Source organism: Peromyscus eremicus, chromosome 22, assembly GCF_949786415.1.
Source record: "Peromyscus eremicus chromosome 22, PerEre_H2_v1, whole genome shotgun sequence".
In the NCBI taxonomy this organism is placed as follows: Eukaryota; Metazoa; Chordata; class Mammalia; order Rodentia; family Cricetidae; genus Peromyscus; species Peromyscus eremicus.
The window spans coordinates 42,116,815-42,138,516 of record NC_081437.1 but is presented as its reverse complement, the minus strand read 5'-3'; the positions used below and the strand labels follow the sequence as shown (position 1 = coordinate 42,138,516).

The 21,702-nt window shown below is 41.9% G+C and overlaps 1 protein-coding gene across 3 annotated transcripts in view; it reads left to right on the top strand.

Moving 5' to 3' along the window:
• Sntg2 (syntrophin gamma 2) overlaps window positions 1–21,702 on the top strand; it is a 200,034-nt gene that overhangs the window by 165,282 nt on the left and 13,050 nt on the right. For 2 of the 3 annotated variants that reach the window (XM_059248530.1, XM_059248533.1), the window contains exons 15-16: window positions 13,299–13,391; window positions 21,065–21,175. In XM_059248530.1, coding sequence (XP_059104513.1) covers window positions 13,299–13,391; window positions 21,065–21,175 — 204 coding nt within the window. The remainder of the gene's footprint in view (window positions 1–13,298; window positions 13,392–21,064; window positions 21,176–21,702) is intronic. The other variant, XM_059248532.1, reaches the window with a different exon arrangement.

The window sequence follows — 21,702 nt, the reverse complement described above, 5'->3', positions numbered from 1 at the left end:
GTTAGGTCTGTTGGGAAAAGCGGTTAGACTGTCTCAGGGTCTTGTATGCTGTTATAGGAGTCTGGCATCCACATCACTGAGATAAACCTCACTCCAAAACCATGAGTTTACACACCTTTCTGGTGTGAGGAGATGTCTCTACCTGGAAAGTGCCTCCGTCGCAAGCATGAGGACCCAAGTTAGATACTTAGAACCCACATTAAAACACAGCTGGGTGTGGTAGCATTTACTTGTAATCCCAGCCCTGGGGAGACAGAGACAAGCAGATCCTTGGAGCTCCCTAACATCAAGCCTAGACTACTTGGTAAGTTCCAGGGCAGTGAGACCCTATCTACATAGAAGGTAGATAGAACCTGAGGGAAGTCAACTGAAGTTGTCCTCTGGCTCCAACATACATGCTCATATACACATATGCACACACATACACAAAATAAAAAAAATAAAAACAATTACATGAACTTTTCTTTATTAGTTACCAGTCTGTAGCACTTAGTGAAGACAATAAAAAATGCACTACAGCAATTAATGAATATGATTATAACAGGTGCGTGCATGAGAGTCATGTGCACCCAAATTACTCACTGGACTTGACATGTCCTCAGTAACTTTCCTCCATACCCCATTCTAGTCACTGTAAAGGAGCCCAGGATCCTCTTTCACAAAGATATAAATGTGGATCTATTTTTTAAAAATAGTTTCATTGTACCTGAATTACATTCAAATATAACAATTCCATTTTTCACTTGAAACTACTATAGCACTATATACTTGTATATGTGTCTTCTCTTATAATCCTTTTAGATGAAGGTAGCATCTCCAATTTATTCTTCATTCATCACTCCTGACCTTACTTAAACTCTTTCTGTTGGAAATGGTATTTATCTGAGAGTATTACATGCTTTGAAATCAGAAACTTACCTGTGTTCTGAGAATGCTGAGCTTCAAGATGGCTCAGTGACTCAAAGTTGGGTTAATTTGAATTGCAGGCCTCTCAGCCATAATCAATGTGGTGATTTGAATGAGAATGTCCTTCATGGGCATAGATGATTAAATGCCTGATCCCCAGTTGGTAGGGCTTTTTGTGTAGGTTTAGGGGGTAGGTATGGCCTTGCTAGAAAGTATGTACTGAGAGCAGATTTTTGAGGTTTCAATGCCATCTAGCATTCCCAGTTCCGTCTCTCAACCTCCTGCTTGAAGTTCAAGAGGTGAGTTCTTGACTCTCTTTTCCAGCCACCTTGCTTGCCACTTGTGCTCTGCCGTCATGGATTCTAACCCTCTAGAACCATAAACCTAAATAAACTCTTCTTTTATAAGCTACCTTGATCATTGTGTTTTATCACAGCAACAGACAACTAATACACCCAACAAGAAGATCCATCTGTTTGTGTCTTATGATCCTTTCTCTTCATGGTATACACTCTCAGGAGCATCTCTTATCCTTCACACCAGGTCAACACATTCTGCTTCGCACTGTTCCTCAGTCTTTGTTTCAAGAGTACGGTTCTCTTTATTTTTTTAATGCCACTGACAGAGTCAGAATGGAGTTTTGCATTTCCCATAACCACAAGGTTCTTCTTCGTTGAAGCCATTTGGGTTCCCCTTATACATTATGGCATCCTGTGATAACAGACAAGCACTTATACTGTCTGTGTTAAGTTCAAAGCATCATCAAGAGGCATAGAACACAGGCATGGAGACAGGATGTATATGTGTCAGCTTCTAAGCCAAAAAGCAGCATCCACTCTGAAGCCCAAATTCTCAGGAAGGAAGAAAGGATAGTTTCTGAGTGTCTTGCTGGGATCCTGCTTTGTCAAGGAGGGACATGTTTGTGCCTATGTCCCTTTTGCCACTGGTTGACCCTGAGGTCCTTCAGCTACTCTCCTAGATCTGGCTGTGTCTGGTGTGATTTGCCTGTCAATTGGCATTGATGAGCAATGTCTAGGAACCATTTTTCTCTGCTGTATATGCCCCTTGCCCACTCTACACTGAGTTTCACTAGTCCTGTCACACATCCGAGAGCCAGAGTTCCTGCAGAGCAAACATCCTTCTATGAGGCTCTCTTCCATGATCAAAGCCAGACCTGCAGAGTTTGTCCTCTGATAGACCTCTCTGTCATGATGCCACTAGATACCCTGTCCCATCCTGTGCTCCAGCAAGCTAGACTCACCACACTTTGTGCATATCAGTCTTCTCTGTTTGTCCATGCCCCTGTTGGGCTGCCTGACAACTTACCAATGCTTGGGGACATCATGTGCTGCTTCCCCACTCCAGGTGCCTAGCAGCTGCTGTGTGACTATTCAGTAAGTTGAGGTCAATCTAGGGTAATGTCATTGTATGGGGGCTCAGTGGTTAAATCCAGAATATATTATGATGTGAGGTGATGAAGACTCTTGCTTAGTGTTCTTGGCACAATTAGCCTCCCTGAATATTATCCAAAAAACTGTTGGAGCATAGATTGGGTTAGAGCTGGCAAGGCATTACCCTAAAGCCCATCATAGCTTAATTTAATTAGATTAGTAGTGGTACTGTTTTTATTTCTGCAACTTAATTTATTTCAGGGTTTAATCCAACCCTTCAATTAACATTCCCATCTCCAGAAGAGCTTGCCAAATTAGCTTTTATTAATTGCGCTCATCTTGAAGCTTCTGCCCTCCATGTTTTAGCATTCCCATTCTGGTGGATGGTGTGGGAAGGGATGACCATTGACCTGGTAATATGTCTAACAGTCAAATCCAGATGGTTTTCCAGAACATAATCTCAGGGTAACCAGTACCCTATTTTCTTTGTCATTCTAACCCCAAATTTTCAAAGAACTGTCTCACAGATCAGGTACTCCCCAAAACTTACAAAGCAACCATGAAAAGTGGGTTTTGTTTTCTTTTGTAATACATTCCAAACAATTATAGTTTGCAGTTTGTATATGGATCTCTTTGAAAATATGCCTCTGAACAAAGCAAAAGAAAATTGGTTTACTTTTAAATTTTTACTTACAACAACATTTTTTACAAAACAGGTAGAATATTATCTCTGATAACTCTAGCATGTGTCAGGTTGACAAAAACAAAAACAACTCAACCAGGCCAGGACAACCAACTTCAAAGAAAATTTGTCAACAAATGGCCTTTATTATTGCTGTTGTCCTTCCTTATTCACTTCCTCCTGAGCCTGTTCACCTGGTTTCTCTTCTTTCTCAGAGCCAGGGGCTTCGGGTATGGATGGGCTTGGGGAAACTACAGAAGTCATGCCTTCCAGTGGACACCCTCACTGCCCCACACCCAAATTACTGGGATCCACTCACACAGGTCATGGAAATAGTATAGGAAACCACACTTGTGACAAGAGAACATTGAAGCCACCATGAGCCTTTCGTGTTGAGTATACCAGGGGGAGCCCACAGCTTCTGAGTTCCAATTCTTCATCTACAAACAAGCTGCTGTTCTCTACATTTGTAGGACACTGAGAAGATTTTAAATTGTAAAAATTTTCTAACATTTTATTTCTTAAGACTACTGGTTAAAATGAATAGCATACTTCCAGGAAGTAAGGGTCTCTGCTGGAACAGGATATACTCACTGAGTCAGCAGCAAGAAAAGTTGGAGATCAGCAATGTGCCTTGCCCTCTGGTCTCCTCATGGAACATGCTGCTTATGATCCATTCACAGCAATGTTTATTGATAGACCAGTGATGGAGAACTCAACTTTACCCTGCAGTATCCACAGTGCCAGTGGTCTCAGGAGCAAGCAGCTCTGGACTGAGCAATCAGTGTGATATGGAAAACTGAAACAATAAAATACTCTTGATTTGGAAGCTAAATTAGAACACTATTAATAGCACCATCCTTGTAGACATTACGTGGAATACTCAACAGAAGGCCCAAGGTCACAATGAGCAAGACCATACATATACTCATAGTACACGTCTATTGTTCTGAGCCTCAAAGGCCAGGCTGAAACATCCATGAAGTGAAGAAAAGGCCCTGTGGCATTTCCACTGCAGGATGGAGGTGAGGAGCAGCAGGTGTTGTTTTCTTTGCCTGGATTTTAAAGTTGACTCCATGAAAAACAAAAAACAAACAAACAAACAAACAAAAAAACCAATGATGGTCTTAACAGGAGTTTCCTTTCAGTGGCCCTAAATCACTCACTCCATTACCAGACACCACCATCTGTAGCCGGAAGGTTTCTCCAGTCCTGGCCAGTCCTGGCCGGCATGACGATGGTCCTTCAGCCACTTATAAAATAATAATTCAGAGGCCTAATATTAACTACCAATTGCATGGCCTATGGCAGGCTTCTTGCTAGCTAGCTCTTATAACTTAACCCATTTTTATTAATCTATAAGTTGCCACATGGGCGTGGCATTACCAGTCTGCTGGCATCTTGCTGCTCCTTAGGTAGCAGCTGCCTCTCTCTCTCTCTCTCTCTCTCTCTCTCTCTCTCTCTCTCTCTCTCTCTCTCTCTCTCTCCCTCTCCTTTCCTTTCCTTTCCTTTCCTTTCCTTTCCTTTCCTTTCCTTTCCTTTCCTCTCTCTGTATATCTGCTTGGATTTCTCACCTGCCTCTAAGCTGCCTTGCCAAAGGCTAATGCAGCTTTATTTATCAACCAATCACAGCAACACATATTCACAGCGTACAGAAAGACATCGCACAGCAACCGTGAGCTGTACAGCCTTTAGAAGCCAGGCCAATGACCTGGCTTCACTGCACACAAGCTAGAAAACTTTGATATCTCTGCCTTTGGTTTCCTTTTCTATAAAATGGAATAGAGAATTAATCGCAGAGGGTTGCTTCACTGTTGGTAAATGATTGGTAATTAGAAATTTTAAAACAATTCCTGGAGTGTGTAGATGGGTGGTATTTAAGTTCATAGCAAAGTGCAGAGTTCTCCTGCTTCTGTGCTTTCGCTGAAGTTGGAATGAAATGCTGCATTTAAAATGATGCGTCTCAAAACAAGACACAACTCCCCCCCCTCTCAGTGGGAGACAAAAACACTGGTTCACAGAACTGGAATAACTTACAGCAGAGCACAACCTGATTGTAACACTTTTTCTAATCTTCTGAAAATGCCTTTGGGGTTTTTGGGGGATTGCATTGAGGTCATTAGTAACTTCCAGTGGTAGTAGCACCTCAACATTAAATCTGATGTAGGAACACAAGGTGAGTTTTTTAATTTTTTTTTTAATTAAGAAAATTTTTTATTCATTTTACATACCAATCACAGATCCCCCGAGTTTTCAAATTTTAAGTTTATGGTTCTTTAATTCCTGGGTTAAATATTTTATTTTAAATGCTTTATTCATTGGTTAGTTCATTTTGTTCCTTAGTTGACTGTTCTACTCCTACATATTTTATTCTTTGTGATGTAATCGTAAATGAGATTATTTCCTTAACACCCTTTTTAGGCTGTTCATGATTGGCATGTAGAAGCATAATTTACTTTCATTGCTAATTTCCTATGCTCAAATACTGTTCAATTTTGTTGAATTTTTAAGACTTTCTCCACATAAGTTCATATCATTTATGAGCAAAGATCAATTTACATTTTTTTTCTATTTCCAATTTGATGCCTTTTGCTTCCTTTAGAGACAACTTCAGTCTTTCTTCATTGACATTAGCTGTGGGATTTCACATGCATGAGATTGTTTCATTATGTTTCCAGCAGTGGGTTCTTTGCTTTTATCATGGAACGGTGTTGGATTTTGCCTTTCTTACATCAGTTGAAATTATAAAGTTTCCTCCTTCCATTTTTAATACAGTGCAGGGCATTGATTGATTTCTGGTGTCAAGCTTTCTTTTCTTTGCAGAGATAAATACCACTTTGTCATGGTGTATAATGGCCGTAATGCATTGTTGAATTCTGGGTGTTCATGTTGTGTTCTGTGGTAAACTTGGTTGGTATCCATGAGAGACACTGATGTTTACTTTTCTTCTCCTGGGGGGTCTCTTTGGCTTTGGCACTAAAACAATATAGATTTGAGAGGACAAGTTTAGAAACACCAATTTTTAAGTTTTAAAGAGATCTTCATTCTTCTTTGCATAGTTGGTAGAATTTACCAATGAAACTGTGTGGTCTGTTGTTTTCCTTTACATCTGGGATACTGGCTGTGGCTCAGCACCTTTACTAGTTAAATAAATGTTCCCACTCTCTATGTCATAATGATTCAGTCTTAGCAGATTGTGTATCTCTTAGGAACACATCTATTTCATATAATTTATCTAGTTTATTGGTGCAAGGTTGTTTAAAGTTTCCTTCCAGTATTTTGTATTTCTGTACAATCAGTAACTATGTGCCCTGTTTGATTTCTGACTTGGGCTATTTGAGTCTTCTTTGTATTTCATCAATATAGATAAAATTTGGGTTTTTTTTAAGACTTTTTATAAGGTCACATTTTGAGTCTGTAAATGTTCTATGTTGTTTTTCTATTTTTTCCTTTATTTATATTTCTTCTTTAATATTGTCTTCTTCCTTCTTGTAGAACTTGATTCCATTTTTTTTTCTTTTTTTTCATCAAAGCATAATATTGATTGGCTATCTGTATTTTTTAACTTTCACATTTATCACTGTAAACCTCCCATTTAGCATTGTGTCCACCTGATTTAGGATCACAACATACTTTTCAAGTAGAGCACATTACAACCTATAAAGGATGTGAACACTTAGGCTGCAGCTCTGATCTCTTGTGCAGAAAGCAGAGTGGTTAGGAGCCTGCCCCAGGATAAGGAGAGTGAGCACCTCCTTTAGTTTTGGCAAGCTGCGCACCTTAAAATGTAGTTAAGGTACCGACCTCCTAGGCTACTGAGAGGATGTGATTTGCAGAACTTAGCATAGTTCTACCACTGTTAACAGGAGGGTGGGTAAAGTGAGCCCAGGCTTAGAGGCTGGCCTCTGTCTGCTCTGCCCTGAGAAGTACCTCTGCTGCAGCTGCTTTTCAAGCTCTTCCCTGCTCTGGTATCTCCAAACAGCCCCGGGCTTCCTGTTCTTCTCAATGAAAAGAATTGCTTCCTCAGCTCCTTTGTTATTTATCAGCCTCCATTTAAACATTCTGCCATGTTCTCTATGATATTTCAAAAGCTAATATTCATGCCTTTGTTTATTTAATGGTACCAGAGTGTGAATATTTTTTTAATATGTGAAAATGAACCCAAATGTGCTATTTAAAACTACATTTTAGCACAGTCTGATTTAGTTCACAACCCACCATCGTACAAAGAGCTATTTTAATCTTCATTATCTTGATTTTGTGCTACTACCACATATGTAATTTTCTGGAGTGGCGTTCAGAGATGAAAGCAAAGGTAGGTATTCAGAACCTTTCTGATTGTGCCTTCCCAGGGCCTGTAAGTCTTGATTAGCAACAGGCGCACTGTGCCAAAAGAAACTAGCAGCTGAAGCCTGCAGCTCTGCACATTGGGCATTGCAAGATCTGCAGTTCTCACGGGCTCAGCTTGAGGCTGGGTTTAATCTATGCTGTGCTGTCTGTGGAAAACACCCATATGCTGGGTCCTCCACAGCCTCAGTGATCAATCCATACTTAATAAGAATGACGTGTCCGTGGACACGGGCCAGCTCCAAATCCAATCTCTTGTGTTTTCTTATGAAGACAGGGTCTGCCCTATCACATTGAGGGCTGACAGGGGCTCTGTAAATCCTTCTCTGTAGCTGATCACTGAGTCATATGCTTGAGAAATGGAAGGGGGCAAAGGACTCTCACACTTCTCAGGGACAGGTGGAAGAGATTGGGATTGTCCCTGAATGTAGCTCACATGGAAAAGCATGCAGAGTCTGCTGCCTCTACAGCCCACCATGCACCCAGCTGAAGTGTGTTTTCCTGTGCTCCTGTGTAGCCTTGCAATAGACAGAACCATTGTGACCACTGGGAAGTGAGGAAAGCCTCATCATGTGTTCTAGACAAAATTTTGTGCAGTACTAAGAAACCTGGGGATTACCTCAGAAAACCTACACTGGAATTTCAATAGCAGTAAATTTATTTTTAAGTGTTTTTTTATTAAACATTTCATTATGTTGTGACCAAAAACTAAAAATAAAATTTTTGGAAATACTAATATGAAGCTATTACTTCTAAAGAGTAGTGTGGGGCCCCTTTCTGGTTCCACTAAGTGGAATAAAACATAACACATAATGTACAGGGTAGCTTTGAGAAGAGGAAAACAGGAAACTGTTGATACCAAAGAACACCTAGCAGAGCCACAAAGGGCAAATGTCTCTCGTTTCCAGGGACTTCCACCCATAATCACTTGTTTCTGGGCCCATAGTGAGGCAGAGCATCATAGGGGAGTCTGCAGGCAAAGTTGCTCAGCTCTCAGCAGCCACAGAGCAGAGAGAGGGATATGACCGGAACAAAATATCCTCCAAAGAGTCACCTCTAGTGATCAGCTTCCTCTAGCTAGGTCCTACCTTCTAAAGTTTCTGCACCATTCCAAAATAGTGCCACCATCTAGGGACCAACTGCCCAATATGTCCATCTTTTCCAGGGTCAGTTACATCCAACCCATAGCAGAAACTGACTAGACAGAGGCCTTGGGACAGAAAGAACCAAGTGGGTGATTCCTGGGTTTCCTTCTGCTACTTGCCCAGACTTGGAGCTAAAGAAACTATGACCAGAAAATTCCATAACTGCCAACAGTCAGACGCAGAAGAGTCCCATGAAAAAAACGCAGCCTGGTAAACCAGAAATCATCTATACAATGACTGTTCAGCTCAAAACAGAACAGTCTTATTGGTCTAAGAGGCTTGTGACCACAAGCCTGCAGCTCAGTATCTGAGGTTAAAGGGGAATGTGTCATGCAAGATCTGAGAATCAGTTTTTGTGTTGAGAGTAGTGCAGGGGAGGAGCTGGCTTTGCCAGGCCCCCAAACTGTGGCTGCTATCATTATCATTATCATTATTATTATTATTATTATTATTATTATTATTATTATTTTATGAACTGCAAGGTAAGAGATGAGCCAGGTTGTTTTGCAACCCCTGGCTCCAGGGTGTATGATGGATATTGCCTACTTACCAGAATTCCTCGGGCTGCAGGTTTCTTGAAGGCTTGGGCCTGTTTTATGGTTCTCATTTCAGTGTGGGGAATTTTCTTGAGCCAGGATTTCTACCTTTGTCAGCCATGGGGAAGTCTGAACATCCCTCACAGGTGGGTTCACAGCAGACAAGTACATGGCCAGGATATCCACCTTCATTCAGGGGGAACAAGATAAGCCAAGAGAGGAGTTGGGTGTCCAGCATACTTGGTATCCCCTCCCCTGCTGAAACAATGTCAAGAAAATTGTTCAAAACAGAATGTTAGCCTAAGATCAGAAGTCTCATAATACAAAACTTCCCAGATTGCAAAAGAAAACCACCTGTCATGCCAAGAACCAGGAAATTCTCAGAGACTGCAAGACAGTCCTCAGGTGCCAACATTGAAATTCAGAAATGTTAAACTTATTTGGGAAAGAATTGAGGGCAGCTGTGGTTTTAAAATGTATGCTTCAAAAGGCAAGTATGAATATATTCTAACGAATGGAAATATCATAAGTACAGACAAAGAGATATAACACAACAGAGGATAGAAATAAAGAAAATGAAAATGTAGATGGGGAAACTATTATGAGTTAAAAGCTCAGGCAAGGGGGTAAAATAAGGGCAGAGGGAGGAGCTGTGGCCAAATCTGTGCTAACAAAAATTGTCTCTGTGAGTAACAGAGAGAACACAGATTGGAGAAACAGTAGACTCAAGACACAGATTGAAGTGTAGTGCCCGTGACTGGAGACCCGGGAGGAGACAAGAGGAAAGACAAATATACTCGAAGAAAGTACAGCTCAAACTTTTAAAGCTATAAGCCTGTACATCTGAGAAGACAGTACGTTAAAAACAGAAACACCCTGTGAAGCCCATACTAAGACTTTCCCTGTTTATTAAAGCTCAGAAAATCAAATAAAAATATCTTGAAATCAGTAAGAAAGGAGTAATAGAAGATTACAGAGCAAAATAATTCAGATTACATGAAATTTCTTATGAACAGTGATGGCAGAAGTAAGGGTTCCAGTATTTAAGTTCCAGAAAGGAGACATTATCTTACAGAATCCCATAGCCATTGAAAATACCTTTCAAGAATGAAAAATGTCTTTCAAGCCATTTCCTAATTAAGGGGAATTAAGATAAATTGCCTTTGGCAGACATACCTAAAAGGAATAGATGGAGACTTTCTCTAAACAGAAAGTAAATGACAAAAGCTGGAACCCAGAAGTGTCTGGAAAAGGGAAAGGGCGATAGAGATTGTCACATTCATGGTTAAAGCAAAAACCATACCACTGTCTAAGATGAGTCCAAATGTGCATAGAGAAAATGCTTAAAGCAAGTGAGCAACAGTGAGGAGAAGCCATGTGGAAGCAGGTGAGGCTTCTCTACGTCCCTGGGGTGAGCACAGCCACAACAAAACCCCAAACCCTTCAGACAAATAAAAACTAAAGGCTGACATTAAGCAGAAAGGAAGCAAACAGAAGGTAATGACACCACAAATCCCATCAATTGGAAGCTGTGTGAGTATGCCACTGATGAAATGACTTACAGACAGCAAGTACCACTCAACCATAGGATGTCTGCAGAAAGGCTGCCTCAAATATCGCCACACAGTTCGAAGTGAAAAGACAGAAAAAGCTACACCATTTGGCTCAGGTCAAGGGAAAGCAAGGGTCGCTGTTGTCAAATTAAGTAGACTCCAAAGCAGAAAATGTTATCACAGGAGGTATTGTGGGAGGATGAGCAACCAACTCCCTGGCCAAGGAGATTTAGCCAACATGCATGTGTTCACCAGACACAGAACTGCAAAATATGTGAGGTAAAAGCAGATGGAGCCAAGGGAAACAAACCAACAGCAATGCACAAGAGGCATTTATAGAGCACCCCATTGAACAGTAGCTTACTGGAGGTTATCTTGAAGGGTTGTGGGGCATTTGCCAAAATAAACCATACCACGACTATGAAACAACCACAACAAACTGGTAAGAACTGAAGCCATTCAAAGTATGCGCTCCAACCAAATTGGAAACAGTAATCAATAACTGAAAGATAATGGATGGGAGCATACTGAAATACTTGAAGACAACAATTGCTAAGTCACCAAAATGTCAGAGAAGCATTAAGGCAAATCACAAAGTTGGGTCTCTGTAAATATCATTAACTTTGACAAGCTTGCAAAAAGGCTCCCAAGAAAGAAAGAGGAAAGGACATAAATTGCTAGAATCAGGAAAGATAAAGACCATGACAGAGCTCGGCATACATAGAGTAGATGGCAAAAATCAAGGGGAACTCCATCAAGGTGAGGCAGATCGTCTTCCCCAAGAAAGGGATATTTGAACCAGATGCCTCACCTGGAGATTTCTACTAAATATTTAGAAAAAAATTGAAAACAGTTACCCATAATCAAGGGGAGAAGGAAGGAAGGATGGAAATGGAGATAGACAGACAGATGTATACACACACACACACACACACACACACACACACACACACACACACACACACACGAGAATGTAGGAGGCACAAAGAAAGCACCAGAAAGGACACTGTGACCACATTCCTCATGAATACAAACCAATTCTCCATGGTGAATGTGATTAGACCTGTTCCTCACTTTTCTGTGTTGGCGTCCAGGACCTTTTCAAGTTGCTTGGCTTGATGTCTTTATCATCATCATCATCATCATCATCATCATAATCACCACCACCATCATCATCATCATTTTTATTGTTTTCACAGGGTCTGACTATGTAGGCCAGGCTAGCCCATACTACCAGTCTTTCTGCCTCAGCTTCCCGAAAGCTGGCATTACAGACAAGCAGCGCTAAACCCAACTGACTGTTCACTCTTTTAACATAATTTCCTCCTTGGACATGAGCAATTGTTCTGGGGTTGATTCTGCGCCATCTCTAGGCAACAAGGCTCTTTATCCAGAACAAAGTTGAGAAGGCGTTTTATGATCACCAGTATTCTCGTTTGGTTTTGTCTTAGGTTTTTTGTTGTTTTTTTTTAAACTCCCCAGGTGATTCTGTGCCTGAAGTTTTTGATATTTTTCTTAAACATTGGTTGCTCTTTTTTGTTGCCTTTGCTTTTGTTCTGAAGCTGACCTTCACAGCCGTGTATTTTGAGCTATTATTAAGGCCTCTCTGACATTTTCATATAATATGTTCTAAAACGCTCTGGAAACTTGTTCTAAAGTCTGGGCAGTTGTTGTGGGAGGCATTTAGTACTTCTTTCCTGAGCACAGTAATTTATTCACAAAGCTCTGTTAGGTGTCCAATGCCATGGTCAACCACTAAGCACTGTTTTGTAGGTCATTGTATAACATGTTTTAGATAGAATCCCTCAAGAAAAGACACATCTTACTCCTCTACCCAGCAGCTGGCGTTCTGTGTGCAACTTTTATCCATGCTTTTACCAGTAGATCTAAAGTCATTAAGTAAGTCATTCTTATAGCCTCCATATCTTGAGCAATTCCAAATATGTGTCATGAAAATGCCCCCCATCAGTTGCATTAAAAGGTTTAAATTGCTGATTTTATTTTAAAAATGTAAGCAGTCCACAAGAGTACCTTCAAAGTGGTCATGTTTATGACCACTCCTCTGATGCCTTTGTCCCACTCAATGGACCATGAGGCAGACTCCTCTCCGCAAACTGGAAACAGTTTTTTTTTCCCCAAAATATTAAGGAAAAGAAGGAGTAAATATATAACACAATGGGAATACTGATATTACACACACACACACAGAAAATCAAGTCCTGCCCCCTTCATCGTCATCCCTAAGCAACACCTTCATCCCTATCACATGAAAAGCACCCAGATTTTCCCCACTCAAATGATGGCTTCGGATCTTCTGTTTACTGGGGTAACTTAACCTGAAAACTGATTGCTGAAGTTGACAAAAAGACGTTTTCCAATTTTAGGACTATTTATTTCTATATGTACTTTATATGCTCTAGACTACTCCAGTGAGTGTTTTTAGAGGTACCTTGGAGAACAGATACTTGTCGAAATGTTTTAATGATTTGGTTTTGTTTAGTTGATGCCTTTAAAGACATCCTTGTCTGTCTAAACACAGAAAACAATGAAGATCTCCCTGCCTATTGGTGTCTGTGCAGTTCCCTGCAACCCCCAAACCCTCTAATTTATTCTACATAATTTGTGTGTTTAGACTTAAAACAGCATACTTTGGCTAAAGTAGTAATGTGCCAACTACCTTCCTATAGTTAACCAGAACTATTGTAGAGTGCTTACTCAAAATTAATACTCTTTTCTAGTCAAAAACATATCTGTGCAGCTGGCAAGGAGAAATGCTGTGCTTCACGGTGGATTTTGCTCTGGGATTTACCTGCTTTGACGGTAAAACAAAGGTAAGATGTAGGAACCCCCTGTAGACACTATACATGTTACATTGCACTTACTCAGAAGTGTCTGAGAGCAGGCAGCACCCACCAGCTGTGCACTGAGCCAAAGGTCTGCCTATATAACCTGCCTGCCTTCTTGCTAGTTTGGGGTCCCTGAGTGTTCACAGTCCCTAGAGCCATGCAGCAAAACTCCAGCAAAATGGTGTTTGGGAAGTATGATTCACAAAGAGAGACGGGGAGAGGGAAGGGAGGGAGGGAGGGAGAGAGAAGTGGGAAAGGAGAGAGAAGAAAGCATAGAATGGGGTTCTCTTGATCCCTCTGAAGAAAAAACACACAACACTAAGACACAGTGAAAAGAATCCCAACCATTGCTTAAAACCTGAGTAGTTTTGGTGAGAATAAGCTCTACATATTGGTAAAATGTATCCATGAATAGAAAGCTACCCTCAATTCCAGCATCATTGATTAAAGCCACCTGTGTGAGTAGTGGAACTCACTGGATTATTTCCACCATCATCTGAGGGCTCTCCTAATTACATAAGTAATAAGAAAAAATGTTTGCCAAAGTGAAGAGCCAATGTTTTATCACATAATATTTATAAAAATCTGGTTTTTTTAAAATTAAGAATGAGTGGAGATTGTGAAAGCATGCCTATGATGTATGCTGCTGTGAAAAGAGGTTGCCAGTGTATTTAGTTTAGAGATCTCACAGGCTTTCATTAGCAAGGGCAAAGCTTGGCAGCACACTGCAAACACACAGAGCAGAAGAGTGGTTTCTGTGGAAGTCTTGAGCAGGATCAAGGGACCTCGTGCAAGGGAACCCCATGGCTCATAGGGAGCTGATTCCTGTAGCTTCTCTTGCAGAACAAAGCAGAGCGGGGCGGTGGTGGCGCACGCCTTTAATCCCAGCACTCGGGAGGCAGAGCCAGGCAGATCTCTGTGAGTTCAAGGCCAGCCTGGACTACCAAGTGAGTCCCAGGAAAGGTGCAAAGCTACACAGAGAAACCCTGTCTCGAAAAACCAAAAAAAAAAAAAAAAAGAACAAAGCAGAAAAGATGTCTTTATTGTCCACTCAGGCTATCTGAGTCCTTCCAAGCAGGAGCCAATCTGGACTTAGGAAAATCTGGACTGTTGGTGATTTTCTTTTATAAAGCTTCAGTTTGTGGATGTGCCACTTGACATGAGTGATGCCCTTCTTCTGGTCTGGTCTTTGAGGGCTCATGCTTGAGCTCACCCATACACATGATTCTACTAGATCCTGTCTTCATTACCATCACTAACCATAATCAGAGTTCCAGAAACCTGCTTTTCAGATACATTGTGCAAGCTCAGTTTCAGCCTTTCACTGTTCCCAGAGCTTACAGTGAAGAAGTGAAGCATCATAGAAGGTTCCTAAAAACCAGCAATCATTTTCTTCTGGTAGTTATTTCCAAGCTGCCCTATCTAAGCCTCTTGGGCTACTTACATCTTCTGTGACCCAGTCTCTGCAACCGGTTGATAAGTACTTACAGTGACTTTATCTAAAAGTCTTCCACTTCTGTTCCTTCTGCCAGAACAAAGATTTCAGTCAGGACAAGTGTGCCCTCTAGGGGACACATGGAGATGTCTGAAGAAGGTTTTTCATTGCCAGGACCTGGAAGGGACCATCTGCCACATCTGGAATGCTTATGATGGAGGCCTGCTATGCGGCTCAGCACCTGCCACAAACAGGAGAGTACCATATAGAATTATAGTATCTAAACACTCTGTGTGCAGAGGTGGAAAAATCCTGAGACAGAGATGGAAGCTGCTTCTGTCACACAATCCTGGCTCCTGAAAACATTCACTTCACTTCTTGCCAGGGAAATTATCATGATGTTTCCCAGTATGGACTCATTCAGTGATTGTAGTAATAACAAAATGCAATAGCATAAAAATTTAATATCAAAAATGGATTTTAATTCTGCATCCAACATCAAAGTCCATCCATGCATATAGCCCACAGTCAGCAAATGACTTTCTGACCCTTGTCAAGGGTTATTTTCATTGTACCTTTCTGTTGACCATGGTATGTACACAGACAGGCACAGGACCTGTACTTGCTAGTAATATGAGCAGGAAGGCAGACCTGAATACTCTTGCTGCACATGACCTTCTGGGATGAGTGTGATGTTATAGCATCTACCCTTGAGGAAAGAGAACACCCCATGTAGTATCTACTGCTGCTTCTCTGATGCACAGCCTTGCACTTCAGGACACCAAATCTGAGACCTTCTGGATTCTACCTTAAGGGCAACTTTGTGTGGTCTATGTCTACAGAGCCTGTAGGAGTCTCTGTGTGTCTTCTCTGCTGTACTTGGCAACATCCTGGAATATATCCTGGACAAGGCCCTTACCAAGGAAGAGCAAAACACAGCACACAAGTCCTGCTGCCTGCTGGAGATCCCACGGAGGTTCACTGTGCTTCTGCCTTTGGTTTATTCACCCAGGCTTCCTGTCAGTATAGGGATTAGCACAGTCCACACAAGAGTCTGCAGAGGGTCTTTCGTGACTGTACAAGAGGCTATTACATGCTGGGCGGTGGTGGCGCACGCCTTTAATCCCAGCACTCGGGAGGCAGAGGCAGGCGGATCTCTGTGAGTTCGAGGCCAGCCTGGACTACCAAGTGAGTTCCAGGAAAAGCGCAAAGCTACACAGAGAAACTCTGTCTCGAAAAACCAAAAACCAAAAAAAAAAAAAAGAGGCTATTACCGTGTCTACCCACTGTCCAATGAGTAGCCAGGACTAGGCAACATTGCCAGGAGGTCTTGATGTGAATTCTGGTTCCTGGTGACCTGGAAGGAGGGGTCTAGTACTCTGTAGCTCCCTTCCTGTTTCTGTAAGGGTCTGTGGGAAGTTCTGAGCTAAAACCCAATCAGTGAGTTTAGCCTCGTGGTTACATGGCCCTTTGTTCCTGTGTAGAGGCTGATCCCATGGTGGACAAACTTTCCCTCTTGGGTGAGGGCTGGGTTCTCTGGATGTTGAATACTGAACCTGTGGATAGCTATAACTGATGATGTTACATTATCAGCTCAGTCATACATCAGCCACCTTCCTTCACTTTTGAATCCCTGCCTGCTTCCTGCCCTCCTTTTCCTCAGGCAATGTTCCTGATTTCCAAGGCAAGTCTCAAATGGTACTCTGAGGGATATTTCTTACCATTGAATCTAGCATCTTTCCCTTAAAATTAACATAACCAAGTTTTCCAATGATATCATTTGTTTCTTAATACTGTACATGACTGCTATGAGCCCTTGGGATCTGGACTCACCAGTGACTGTGTATACTTACGCATGTGGAGGGCAGAGGGTTAACCTCAGTTGTTCCTGAGGTTGACCTTTGATTAGATTAGATGATCTAATCAACCTGAACTTTGGCCATTAAACATTAGAATTTATGTCAGTCCTTTAATGCCTCCTTGGGCTAGACAAAGTGACTTCCCCTTACCCAGAATGCTCTGTGTAGCTGGAGAGTTTCTCTCCGGGTCTGCCAAGCCCCTGTAGTCCACAGCCCACTTATAAAATAAACACACAGACGCTTATATTATTTAAACTGTTTGGTGTAATGGCTCAGGATTCTTGCTATCTAGTTCTTACATCTTAAATTAACCCATTTCTGTAAATCTATACCTTGCCACATGGCTCATGGCTTAACGATATCTTACATGTTGCTACTCATGGTGGTGGCGACTGGCGGCATCTCCTGACTCAGCCTTCCTGTTCCCAGAATTCTCCTCTCTCTTTGTCCCACCTATACTTCCTGCCTGGCTACAGGCCAATCAGCACTTTATTTATTAACCAATCAGAGCAACGCATTCACAGCGTAGAGAATATCCCACAGCACCTCTGGGTAATGATAGAGTTGGCCTGTGGTTTCCCATGGAGACCCAGCAGATCCTTTTCTAAATTTAGTTCTCCCAGATTCTCTGCTTCTGGGAGACAGCTTTCCACCACTACTGTGAGCCTCACACCTGATCACTACCTCATCCAGTATCTCCCTGTGAGCTTCACACCCAATCACTGGATCACTACCTCATCCATTATCTGACAAGTTTTCCTGAAGATCCGGTTAAGATGATTTTTACTGAGCTTGGGCCACAACCTCCTGACTATGCCTTTTTAAAGGTGAGCTCTCACTTCCTGTCCTTGCATCATTTTCATGGTGACCTCTTCAGTAAGTTCTATACTGAGAAAGTTTCCCCAACACAGCTGTGATAGGTAAACAAGGTCCTGAGTCCATGGAACACTCCCCTCTTGGCCTTAATTACAAGTCTTCATTCCCTAAACAAGTACAGCATTTGTAAACTCCATGTAAGGAGGTTTAAATTATTTCTGTAAACTCTGAAATATAAATAACAACCAAGCATGAAATATTTATGGATAGTTGTGCCTTTTGTCCAAGTCATTGTGGAGAAAACCAAATAGATCTGTGGGCTAGACATGTTGAGATTTGGGTGTGTAAAACTTAGACTCACTGGCGCTTAGGAGATGACTCAGTTAATAGAGTGCTTGCCTTGAAAGCGTGAGGTCTAGCCCCAGAACCCACATAAGGAAGCCAGAGGATGCAAAGGCAGGTAAATACCAGGGGCTTATTGACCAATGACAGGCCTATCTCTAAAAATAAGGTAGAAAGCACCCAAGGAACAACTGAGGTTAATCCTCTGGCTTCCACATGCACAAGTACATACATGCATATACCAGCATAGACACATGTACCTACACACACACACACACACACACACACACACACACACACACACACACACACAGTGCTAGAATTCTGGATAACTGCTCCTGCTTTAGTGGATATCCACAGTCATCTCTCATACACTAATGGTTCAATTGTATCATCCCTACTTTTCTTTTACCAGAGAGAGACAAACAGGTGTCTCCAAGCAACAATCCATTCTTATTAGCTATCCATTTCATTAACATAAGGAATAATTAGGAAGGGCAGGAAACATGCTTGGACCTGGATACTAAGTGAGAAGACCATAGTCTAGCACACATTTGTTCATTTCTAGAAGGACATTTCAAAATCATCAAAGTGAGAATAAACCAGAACACCATTCTAGATATATGGCCATAGCCCTAGACCTGATGTATCTATGGACTAGCTGGCGTTAGAACACTGGTCATCACAGCTTTCTTTTGCTCTATGGATTGATACTAACTGACATTCTGGTCTTGTCATGGTACATGGAAGCAGGAGAAGAGCTGGAAGTGAAGAGGTGAAGCAGAGACTGAGTTCCTGACACACGTGTGTGGAATAAAGAGCAGCCAGATACCCAAAGCCAATAAGGAGAGCTGCCTTCACCAGCTATTGTGAACAGTCTGAACACCCAGCCTTGTCTCTAGTGGGACTACAGCAGCAACACAGAGCCTAGGACTCCAGGGTTTGTGTCACTCAGATTTCCAACAACACCTAGGCTCTTTACCCTCTCTGAAAGAAGCCACACTTGGGAATTTTCTGCCACTCAGGATCAGAGGAGGCAAATATTTCTGGTGCCATTAACTGGAGAACTCCTGGAATGGTGGAAATCTGTTTTTCTCGCCTCAGAGATGTTCCTCGATCACAGCAGCAATACTCCAGTTTGCTCAGTGCAGATCTCCTGTTTGCTCAATGCTGTGCTGGTGCCCATGAAGCCTGATCCCCAGGCTGGAGGTTGAGTTAAGGCTAGAGGAAGTGGAGGCACAGAGAGACCAAATTCAAAAGAAAAAGGACATTGTCTGGTAGAAGGGAAGGTATGGAGGTCACTCTGCTAGAAACAAAACATCACCATTCCAGTATCATGGCCCCTGTGGATGCCATCAGGCACCCTAAAGAGAGTATTGGTGTCACTTTCCACCTGCAATGCCTTAAAACCCGAAGTAGTTTTGAAGGGTGAGAAGTGGCTGTCAGCAAAACTGTCAATGATGAAAGCAAAGGGGGAAGGTCTTGTGTTTAATATATGCATGTCATGTAACTGGAGACCTGTGCTTCAGTTGCTAAAACCACACAAAGATGCCTTCCAGCTCTGTGATTGAGAGTTGAGTGTTGAGATGCCCTTCAGCCTTTATTACTCCAGTGGGAAACCCAATACCCTTTCATATTCATCTCCTGATGTTTTTAACTAAAGAGAGCACTGTTATTGCCAAGCAGCCAGTCTGGGCTCTGAGTTCCCAGCTTGCATACCCAGACCTGTGTACGGAGGCTCAGTCACATATTGAGAAGGGCTCAGAGTATAGAAATGAAGTAGCTCACTTAGACCACAGGCAGAAATAACACTCACAGCTTTCAGAAATAGTTTTCTTTGAAAAAAAATTACATTTTAAGTTCATGAGAGAAAGCATGAGAAATCTGAAACAAATGATTCTTAGTCATTAAAGACAACTAGCTATATAAGTGTCAACCATCCAAGAGTGCTTATGGCATTGCCATGCTTAGGACATGAGTCAAAAAAGAAAAAAGGAGAATAGGCCTATTTACTACCCAATTCACCGTGTATTCACATCCCAAACCAGGAGAAGCAGAAAAGCACCATTGTCTTACATCACCCACGAACAAGGGCTACGTGATAAAATTGACAGTCTTGCGCAGTGACTAGGGTGAGATTTCTCAAGTTCTCAATCTGAACAGACTCTGGTAATTTTTCTCTGAAAACACCTATGTACCTGGATCTACCAGAACGCTCAGCCTCAGCACCAAGAAAAGGCAACGATGGAATGAGTGGTTCCCAGGATACTGTGGATTCCAGCTGCCTTGAAATATAGAAGGAGCGTGGGCTTTTGAGACTTTTCCATTGATCCATGTCCTCAATTCAGTATGAAACATATAATGAGGAATGGAATCGTGAGGCTAGCGTGGACAGTGTGGCACACAGCCTGCCATCTGGAGGGACAAAAGCATCTTGAGACTTTCCATCCCCCTCCTCCTTGTCCAGCTGACAATGAAAATGCTTTGTTGGTCATTTAGAAATCAATGTTTCTTTATTCATTACTTAGAAATCAGTGTTTGCAATAAAATCCTGACCTGCAGGATGCTAAATGCTAATTCCCATTGGTATTTTACTAGGAAGATAAGGATTGTGTTTTCATGTTTTGTGAGGCAGGTTCTTCCTGTGGAGCCCTTGCTGGTTATGTGAACCAGTCTACCTTCAGACTTGTGGTTATCCTCCTGTCTCAGCCTTCTGAGAGCTGAGATGACATTTTGCCTCTGAAGCATCTCAGCAAGTGCTAAGCAAACTTGAAGCAGTAGTGTAAGGTCATGCTGTTCATGTTGTCCTGTTGGTTCTCGGGAACCTGAGGCTGAAATGAGTGTGTAGCCACGGTGGGATGATATAGCCAGGATCCAAGCTTTCTATGTTAACTGCACTGTGGCAGGTATCCTACTGGATAAGAGGCCTGCCTTCAGTAGACTTCATAGTTCTGCAAGTGAAGAAGGAAGCAACGGTCTTAGAAAACTTCCAGGAAGACCAGGAGGATAAAAGCAGGGTGAAGACTAAAGAGGCCAGTGTGTGACCCTGAGCTGGCTGGGCATGGGGATCAGCCTCTACACACTGAGGGTGGACATGTCATAACAAATGGCATTTACCCTGATAGGTGCTTTGATTTATTAGATATTAATTAAATGATGATAAAGTAAATGCTTATGAATCACTCATTCGTTTCATTTCTCTGCAGAACGTGCTCTGGAGATTCAAGTTCTCCCAGCTTAAGGGATCTTCAGATGATGGGAAAACTAAAGTAAAGCTGCTGTTTCAGAATCCAGACACCAAACAGATCAAAACGAAGGTAAAGCTTGCATATCCTGCACCCACAGACATATAAGGAGAGGGGTCAGCTGGTAAAAATATAGCATGAGAAGGAGACCAGTTCATCCCAAAGTTGGAAATCAACTTAACAAACCCAGGGCTGATATTTTTTCGCTGAGAGTTTGTGTCCTGAAATTGTGACAGATGAAACAAAGTACTTAATTCTATCAAAATCCACACACTGCTTGGTAAATAGTAGCAGGAAATCAATACTTTAAAATGCTGTAGAAGCTGAAATCTAATAGAAGAGTTTTGCAAACTGCATTGTCTGATGGAATGTCTATAGCAGTGAATGTAAGAAAAGTCCCCTGTGCCTTTCAAAAGCACCACACTGAGGTATCTTCTTGTAATTAATAGGTAGACTTCCTTCATGTTTTTATATAAATATATCATCAACAAACTAGCTTTAATACAGACTACGGTCGAATGAAAGTATAAATTTAGCACATTGAAAGACTTGTGTGTGGAACACACAAACACTGTTTAGAATGTCACCTCTTCCCTTGC